Source organism: Solea solea, chromosome 20 (assembly GCF_958295425.1).
Source record: "Solea solea chromosome 20, fSolSol10.1, whole genome shotgun sequence".
Classification (NCBI taxonomy): Eukaryota; Metazoa; Chordata; class Actinopteri; order Pleuronectiformes; family Soleidae; genus Solea; species Solea solea.
In genome coordinates, this window is record NC_081153.1 from 7,599,656 (window position 1) to 7,609,679 (window position 10,024).

A 10,024-nucleotide genomic window follows, 5' to 3' on the forward strand; every position below is an offset into this window, starting at 1 on the left:
GTGCTGCCGCAGCTGGATGTAAACAAAGCAGGAACTGTCAACATGTTGTATATATTAGATTAGATTAGATTAGATTGGATTACATTAGATTAGCTCTACAAATAGATAATATTTCGATATCATATATGTGTGTTTGTGCGCGTGTGTGCGTGTGTATATGTATATATATATATATATATACAGTATGTATGAACGTAATATTATATATGATGACACGTATTAAATATGCATATGCCTTATGTGGTTATTTTTTTTATCTATTTAATTATTGGGCAATTATAAAACAGTTATGCTTTTATAATTATAATAAACTAGTGGTGATGAACTGACACTTTTCGACACTAGATGTCCCCATACTCTTCAATCAGAGGAAAACAAAGGCCTTATGTGAGAAAATTACCAATAAAACACCCAAAAGTGTGGGGTGAAAAGTTGTTTAACAAAAACCAAAAACCAAAAAAAAAACATTAAAAAATCTAGATGTCTTTTGATATATTTAGATACATATATAGTGTTGCGCTTAAGTTGTTTGGTTTTTTGTTGTTATTTTTTATTTAAAAAAAAACAAACCCCAAAGTCATTAAAAGTTTGATAATACGGTGTATATCGGAATTTAAATTCAGATTGATTTTGAGATGAATTGTTAATGGACTGATGCCAATTCATGGGTAATGTTTTTGCACACAAACACTGAAAAATGACTTCCTGTCATGACGACACTGTTGGGTGACGATCTGTCAATTGATATTTAAATGAACAAAAGAAAGGAAGTAAGAGTTTGTTAGTTTGAGCAGAGACAACAGAAGCCGTTTTCTCCCACAGAACAAACATGAAGCTGGTGAAATACATTGTGATCGTCCACCTGAGCTGTTTTTGTCTAGGTAAAGTTAACACTTTCCATGTCATACTTTAGTCACCAACTTTGGTTTTATGAAATTGGAATGTAAATAAGATATTTTCATACTTTTGTGATGTGAAGTTGTCTATATTTCTACGTTTTTGCAAGTGTTTTTTTAAAAAAAAATAGTGTCAACGAATTCAGTGAGAAATGTGAAATAAAAAATGCTCTATATTGTCTATTTTCTTTTTCAACAAGGTATTTTTATTTAAGATTTTCACAACACACAGAACACAAACACAATACAGACAATAACTAATCCCTAGTCCTATATTGTCTATTTTTAAAATGATATTAATACATTTTAGAAGAAATACAAGAGTTGCTCCTTTAGGAGAAAGTAGCATTTTCCTGTGGTCCAGTTAGTTTGTCTTCATTTTTGACCAGATTTATTGTTTACATTTACTAATTTTTTACTTCAGACAATTCCATTTGAGTTTAAAAGTAATGTAATGGCTGAAAACAGACATAACTGTGCTCAGGAATTACATTTTTTAACATATATTCATAGTAATGTTAGTTTTTAATCATGAGCTATTTAATATTTAAATGTCATTTTGTTCAGAAATACTTTATTGATCCCCAGGGGAGAAAGTGCTTTCATTACAGCTACTACAACCAAGAAGATAGATGAACAGCCTATATACTAAGATATTAACTAGGAAAATGTAAATATGACAAAAAGAATAAAGAAAAAAAACACTCTTTCTGGTGTAAGAATAATTCTCAGGGAATTAAAAACAACATTGGTTCTAATGAAATACAGACACATTTTCCAGAGGAAAATAGAAGTATATAAAATGATTGAGGTTGAGTAATTTCTCTCCACATATGCACAACTTTGACCACATTGTTATGCTTCAACAGTCCTGTTGTGATTGCGTTGGACGTGGTTTCACTGGTGAGGAGAAACCAGTATTCAACTGAAATGTCATTAAAAGAGATTTTTCTCTGCTTAATTTACAGCGTCCCACAGCACATCCAAACAAACTGACCAATCGGAGGGCCCCAGGAAAGCAGAGAGCAATGACACTAAAGGGGTAATGCTGGAGGAATTCAACAGTAAGTTAGATATTTAGTCATCCACACCAGTGGTTCTCAAAGTCGTTATACCAAGTACCGCCTGAGGAAATGTTGAGCACTATTATCACCAACGTTAAAATACAGTGGTGTAAACAGGCCGAGCAAAGTCAGCTGCGGACTTTTCAAAAGAGGCAGATTTAATCCCAATAAGATAATATGCTCTCTCATCATCCTCCTCTTCCTCACATATACTTCACACATTTGTACAATGAAATTGCATTAAGGTCGCGCGAGAGATAAGGTGACTCTAGTTATTATTTAATTTATTATACATTTGGTTGTTTAAATCTCACTGTTTTTTGACAAAAACAACTCATTTTGTGTGTGTGTTGGGGGGGGGGGGGGGGGGGCTGTAGAATCAGGATAAAAGACGCAATATGTAGGCTGTGAGAATACGCTTGCTCATATTGTCACAGGATGTGGGCCGACCTGTTTGTCAAATACATCCTGGTGAATTCTGCAGGTGCAGAGCTGCAGCTCACCCACCCCCACGTACGCATGCACACACACACTGTTCATGCTCTGCAAGCGACCTTTGTTGCCGCTTGTTTCCGTGAGGCAATGTCGCACCGCAAACATATAACCTCCACAGCTCAGTTTGCCCCAGAAAATCTTGAACTGTTCAGAATTTTTTTTATCGCTTTACTACCACGATTTACTCTGTGGAGCCAGACAGTTTTTCTACACCTGCTGGTTTGATTGATTGGTGTTTTTACTCTGTTTGATGATCATAAGAATGTTGTTTTTTTATGAGCTATTAGTTGAGTTTCTGACCTTCTGTTGGTCTGCCTTTTTAAAAGTTAGACAGGGCTTCATGCCCACTCTGAGTTGGTGGGAGGGCAAATCAAATTCAGCTCAGGGCCCCACAAAAGCTTGGGCTGGCCCTGGTCAAAGTTAAATTAGACACCTCAAATCAAATTCAGAACACAGTGCATACATTAAATAGCCATAACTTATGTTTAATTTAATAAATATTCATGTCATATTTGTATGTGATATTAAACGTACATATCTGATGTGTGTCCTCAGGTGACCCTTACATTCACCACCTCACAGCTAAATGTTCCTGGAATCTGTCTCTGCCTGGAAACATGAGCAGTGACATGGTGCCACTCACGCCCAGGTCCACGGACGTGCTGGCGGAAAAGATCTGTCAGGATCTAAACTGTGGCGGCGTCCATCACGTGACTAAAGCCAGCTCCCCTCCTAACGCCACATGCTTTCATGACTGTTCGTACAGAGGCCGCAGATTACAGAACTGTTCGCAGAGTGTGAGAAGCGACTGTGTGGTGATCACCAGAGCGGTCTGTGGTAAGGTTTATTTTTGTTCACCTGTGAAGTGCACGCGAGTTGGTCAGGTTTGCACACATATCGCAACAAGAAGAAACAGTGAGGCATTAAAGGTGCAGTGTGTAAAATTTGGCAACATTGTCTCACCTCACTTGATTTAAAATTTGTGAATCAATTAAGGCAGAGCATTATTGATTTCTTAACTGGTCACATTAACAATAGCTCTGGTCAGTTCATACAAGGCAGGACTAGGAGAAGCTATTTATACAAATTTTTTTACATAAATTAAACCAAACATAAACTAGAACAAGGAAAAGCTATAATTATGTAAAACTGAAATGCTATAATAGTGTTTTATTTACAGTGTATATGTACAAATGAAAATGGTCTATATCGCTGAGCTATTTGTCTACAGACTTCCCTCACAAAATCCACACAGGACTGAGGCAGAAAAGGCTCAATTTTCTTGTATGGTTCTGCAACGCTGTCAATCAAAAACTGGCTCCGCCTTTTAGACAGTTCCTCTAATCATCACGCAGAAACCCAGCGTCCGCGACCCGCCCACTGCTCCATTGACTCCCAGAGAAGCTGAGCTTCAGTGGAAGTGACATTTTTGCCCGCATTTGTCCAATCAGTGTCGAGCTCACCGAAGTGAAAAAAAACTATTATGTGTTGTCCTATAGAGAACAGTTGAAGCTTGAAATTGTTTTAATAAAGTTTAGTATTGAAATGTTAATACAGCACAGAACATATTTGACATTTTAGAGGACGCTGAGCTACTCTTGCTGTCTTAGAGGAATCGCCAACTGTTTTCAAAATGGCTGCTGTGTTTAGGGCCCATCCAGTTTAAAATGTCACCAGATAATTAACTATATGTCATGATAGAAGTGTTAAACATACTGGAAGTTGACAGTATGATGATGTCACACTCAGGCCACCAGGCTGTGCGGCTGGCAGGAGGGCCTGACCGCTGCGCTGGACGTGTTGAGCTGTGGAGCAGAGGCACATGGGGGACTGTGTGTGACGACCAGTGGGACATGAAAGACGCAGACGTGGTCTGCGCGCAGCTCGGCTGTGGTTACGCCCTCAATGTGACGGGACAGGGCGGCTTGTTTCCCGCGGGCCGAGGCCCAATTCACCTGGACGAGCTGAACTGCACCGGAAAAGAGGAGAACCTGTGGGACTGTCTGGCTGCAGAGGACGAGTCTGACTGTGGACACAAAGAAGACGCTGGTGTCATTTGCTCAGGTCACACAGTCTATTTGATAATTTGATTAGATTTTTTTTTCCATTCTTTCAGCCTATCCACCTCTAGGGGTCACCACAGAGTGGCAGGGGTCAATTTAAAGTGTCCAATAAAAAAATGACACTTTGATCCTCCTTGCTGCATGACCTGGTGGGGATTTGAACTGATCAATCTGTTGAATACTTTCTCAGTTAACCGGTTAGTTGTTTTGTTTATAAAATGTCAGAAAATAGAAAAAAGTTTCTCAAACCTTAATATTATGAGGTTTTATTCAGATTATGGTCAAATGGAAGTAAACAAAGCAGCATTCAAACACTCAAGCCAATAATGAAATATTTATTTTTTAGTTAATGATAAATATTGAAAAAGTTGTTTGTTTGCATTTTCTGTGCAGAGATGAGAGCGATCAGACTGAGTGGAGGTTTGGACCGCTGCGCCGGTAAACTGGAGGTTCACCGTAACGGCACGTGGGGGACGGTGTGCGACAACTGCTGGAACAATCACATGGCGTCGATGGTGTGCTCCATGCTGCAGTGTGGAGCCGAGCCACTCAAATTCACCCAGTTTGTTCCTCCTCTCGCCCACAACGACGCGCCGCTCTGGTTCTATCAGTGCAGCCCCGCAGAGCAGAGCCTGTGGCAGTGCAGGGAAATCGTAAACAGCGCCCACGCGTGCAGCGGCTCCAAGGCATCTGGCGTCATCTGTAACGGTGAGTATTTGGTTATTTGTCCACAGAGCTCTGGTAGCTCTGATGTCACACAATCCCATCATGCAACACTGAGAATCAAAAACGACGCCATTTTGGCAGGAAGCCACGCTGTTCAAATTTATAGATGTACATAGATACCGGGCATCATGTCACTTCACAGGCTGTTTTCATAAAAAATTGAATTAGTAGGAACGCAATAAAAGATTATTTTCATCAGTTCAATCAGTTTTAATGATTTATTTGTTATATGGAGCAAAGAAACTGGAAAATATTCACATTTAAGATGAAAAAACAGAAAATCGTGTCGTTCAGTGTTAGCGTTCAGTTTTAGTTAAAAAAAACGTTTCGCTATATGGAACAAAGAAACCAGAAAAGGTCCACATTGAAGAAGCTGGAAAATAGGAAAACTTGCTTTAACTCTTTAAAAAACAAAATTGTTGACGATTAATTTAGTAAGCGATAAATTGTTCCCAATTCAATATTTAATTTTTCTTAAGTGATCTTTATTAAAATCTGTTTAGTCACACAGAAATATAAATTTATTGTTGTTAAATAATATATATATATATATATTTTTTTGTCCTGCAGGTTCTCTTGGGTTTCTTAACGCCACCACAGCTAATCCAACTGAAATGACCAGTTGGACGACAGGTAATTATAAGGTTATCTTTGTTCATATCAGATTGTATTTATAAATGTTAACTTATTGACACAATAAAGAAAACAATCCTTTAATTAAATGTCAGAAAGTGAGACTCACATGTATTCTTCTGTATTGTTATTTCCAGCATCCACGCCTTCAGTCGCCAACGGCATTCCTTTCATCTCAGCTTCTACACTTTTTCTCGGCAGCGTTACTGTGTCGCTTCTGCTTCTCCTGTTTCTGATCATCAACACTGTTCTCTGCTGCCACTACAGGAGACGACACGGTGGGTTTTCTCCTCAATTCAGCCTGGACTAAAAAAAGAAAGATCTTTAATCTGGAGGGTAATGCAGCAGTCCAAGGTTGTATTATTGAGTTCCAGGATCTAAATTAGAATTGGAGTCTAAAATGATTTCCTCAATGAAGCAGGAAGTCATGACAAAAAACAAAAACACCTCAAAACCACAAACTAACTGCAAAGTAAAGATGTGATCACATCACTGTTTAAGCTAAGCTTTGATAGATAGAGGAAGTCTTAAACTAAAAAAACTTTTTTCTTACATAACTTGAAGGAAACATTTGTTTGAATTTTGTGAAAATGCAGGAACAAAGAAACACATACACTGACATTTTGTTGAAACATTGGATTGGAAAATCACAGCTGATAGGACAAATAACTTCTGGTATCTATGGATGAGTTAAATACATTTTTAAGCAGTTTTATATTAATAATCTTTACCTTGTTTAAATGTGTTCACAGCCTTCTTGGTCCAGCAGACACACACCAACACTCGTCTTCCCTCTGGACATCATCAAAACAATTATGAGGACACGGTTGACCTCGTCAAAGTCACCACCAACCAGCCGCACACAAACGGTCAGTGGCTGCAACTCACGATTATTTTGATAATTCATTAAATGAGATCTGTTGATTCATTTCTTGATTAATTGATTAGTTGTTTGGCTCATAAAATGTTAAATGTCTTCTTTTTGTCCAAAAAACAAAAATGTTTTTTAAATATTCACATGTAAGAAGTGGAGAAATCAGAAAATGAAAAATCCCATAACTTGAATAAAAAGGAGCACAAAAAAGCTAATACTGCTCCTATTTAACAAGACACAAAATAACAAAACACAGTTAAATGTATCAAAATAATAAACAATATATTTAGTAATTCAGTAATTTAGTAATTTTAGTAATTCAAACCTGGTTTTTACATATACAGAATAAATGCATCATGGTGGCAGAGTTGCAGCCGACATCTCACGTTTTTTTATTTTTTTTTGTGTGTTTGTCTCAAATAGTCCCCCCCAATCCCAGGTATCTTTGGACGCAGCATAGTAGTGTTGACAGCACGTCAGTAGATACAGACTATGAGCAGTTTGACCCAAGCAATGACCCGTGTTTCCCTTTATCAACCTTTCAGAGTGAGACACATTCTTTCATTCCCTCTTTATCTTTGTCTGTGACATTGTCTCAGTGTGTACTCTTCTCCTTGTTGCGGTTGAAACTGCTCTGCAGCACGTGTGTGTGCACTGAATATTTGCAGAATGCTTTGTGATTAAAATATTGCATCGTATGCATCTTTTTTTTTTTATTCAGATTCTCAGCGCTACAAAAACAACACAGACCCTTTGATGAAGCCTTCAGTTCTCAACAGCCTTTATGAGGAGGGTGAGTTATAGTTGACTAATGATCACAGAAGTTCAAAGTTCATAGATGTGTTGGAAATAAATAACTTTATAAATTAATATTATTATATACTGTTTTACAATTGCCCCCTGGTAGCATAATGGCTAACTGGAATGTCAACAATTCCACTTTAAATAAACTAAAAAAATACCAAAAATAATTAAACATAGAGCAGCATTTTTCCTTAACTGGCTGATAAATGTAATGTTTCTATAAAAGCTATAAAGCTATAAAAGCCAGTTTTTGATGGTAAAAGAGACACAATTAGCTTATAAACTTAGCCTTGTAATTCACATTAGCTTAAGCAGCTAGCTGCGTCCTTCATTGAAGCGCATTTACATCCACATCCAGAATATTAATTCTGTTACAATTCAATCAGTTTTTATACGGTTATTTGTCTATAATCTTTCATTGTAAATTTTCAGGCCCTGAACCAATAACTAACGAGACGACAGCTTTTACGTTTCACAACAGTGAACCTCAAGACGCCAGGGCGTCAAAGATCTCAGAGGACTCGTTCGAAACCACCAGCACTTCATCTGGAGAATGTTACGAAAACGTAAACAAGAGCGGCTACGTCATGGTCACTCCTGGTCAGTTTACTTCACTAACGCACCACTCAGATATATAGATATAGTGGCATTGTAATGTTGGGAGAACAATCAAAAGTCAACACCTTTCAGTTCAAATATTTGTCATTTAGAGAGCTTACCCGATTCATGTATTTCAATGCTACAAAAACATAACATAAATTCAACATCAAGGCAAAAAATGTGACTTATCTGTGTCATCCAACCGAGAGCTCAGTCACTGAATCCAATACAGTAGTTTACAGTATAATTATAAATCATATTCTATAGTGTACAGTATCTTGTCTTACAACAAAGTTAGGAAAACCTCAGGAACCTGCAAAGAACAGTAAATACAACAGAAGTGTGGATAATTGTGCACAGGTGAAAAAAATTAAGGCAAAGTAGGAAACCAGACAGGAAGAACAAGAGGTAAAACAGGAACAGACGCATGAGGTAAGTATTTTCAAAGTAAAACAGGAAATAGTGTGTTTAAAATCCATTCAAATGAAAGACAAATCCAGTTTGAGTCCAAACAGACAAAGTCATTCTGAAGTGGGATGGAAATTGTGTTCTATTTCTTCTCCTATTTCTTCCCCCTTCCACCTTTACATTAAATATAAGATTAATTCCTTTTCTGTCCCCCCAATGCTTTTGGGACAGCCCCTAAACCAAATATGTGGGTGAATGAAGATAAGAGTCATAAATTAAAACTGTGTGTTTCACTTTCATATGACTAATTACAGATCCACCTGCTGTCAACGGCACTTTAGATCTTTCAAGACCCAACAACAATTATCAGCCAAACTGTGGACAAACATCAGACCTGAGTAATTGTCACCAAACAAGCATCAGTTTTAATCTGAAAATAACACAATGTAACATGTTTTGGTGATTTTGTTTTTATATATCTTTTGATTCTCAGGTGATGAAGACGATGACTCTGATTACTCACCTGTGAGTCCTGAATGAAACCCAATAGAGTGACGGGCTAATGAGAAGATACTGAGATAATATTTCACTGAAAAACACTGTCCATTCACATTTATTGTAAAACCAAAGGCATATTCAGACACAGCAGTAGCAAATAATATGGATTTCTTTACAGGTTATTTTACCAGCCGACAAACTAAGAAGCTAAACGACAAACTAAGAAGCTAAAGTCTGTTTTATATAGTAGAACTAATTCTGACTATGTTTATTTTGTATATCATGTATGTGTATTGTGTATATAAAAAGGTTGTGCCACAAGGTGGCACCACAAGCTTCAGGATCAAGTCCCATACTGTGAAGTGAAGTGAAGCATTTTCATGTAAAGGAGGGAAAAAAATAAAAACCTGTTTGCCACAGCAATGTTTTCCAGGCGGTAACACTTTGTAACACATACGTGTTTGTGCTGAGGGAGAAGTCATACCAATGCACTGTGAAAATGTTTGAGACGGGAACTCTGGCTCCTGATCGGGGGCCAACATAAACCATGAGTGTGGCCTGAAACCAGACCTGGCACGGCTCTTCCTGGTCCATTACATCTGCAGCAGCTGCAGAGCATCAACACTTCCTCCTGATTGCCCTGAATCAAAGCGATGGTTTGTTTTGTAGAAGTAAATATGATAAAGTGCGTCAAAGCGGCTATACTTGCAAATGGGAGGGAAGCGCTGAATAAACAAGGCTTAACTTCTGCTCAGTTAACAGGAGAAGTCGGGGCGATGATGCATTTGGCTGATAACCAGCAGAATATGGTGTGCTTTTTTTTAAATAAAAAATGATTTGGCAAGGAAGAGGACGAGTGTGTGTATGTTGGTTTGAAGGGGAGGGAGTTGAAGAGAAGACGGCAAAGATAAAAAGTGTCTTAGAGAATCATATATATTACACTTGAATTGGGTCCAGAGCTCT

General features: G+C 37.8%; 1 protein-coding gene across 3 annotated transcripts; it reads left to right on the forward strand.

Annotated features, from left to right (window-relative positions):
- The first annotated feature begins 790 nt into the window (after positions 1–790).
- On the forward strand, positions 791–9,480 carry LOC131447566 (deleted in malignant brain tumors 1 protein-like). Of its 3 annotated transcripts, XM_058619432.1 has the most exons (13): positions 791–881; positions 1,865–1,960; positions 3,011–3,292; positions 4,205–4,519; positions 4,912–5,226; positions 5,815–5,877; positions 6,015–6,155; positions 6,630–6,746; positions 7,175–7,297; positions 7,473–7,544; positions 7,988–8,155; positions 8,878–8,961; positions 9,057–9,480. In XM_058619432.1, the coding sequence occupies exons 1-13, from the start codon at positions 830–832 to the stop codon at positions 9,101–9,103; spliced, it is 1,875 nt and encodes a 624-aa protein (XP_058475415.1). In that variant the 5' UTR covers positions 791–829; the 3' UTR covers positions 9,104–9,480. The 3 variants fall into 3 exon arrangements, with proteins under 3 accessions (XP_058475415.1, XP_058475416.1, XP_058475417.1); XM_058619433.1 differs by lacking the exon at positions 8,878–8,961; XM_058619434.1 differs by lacking the exon at positions 7,175–7,297.
- The last annotated feature ends 544 nt before the right edge of the window (positions 9,481–10,024 follow it).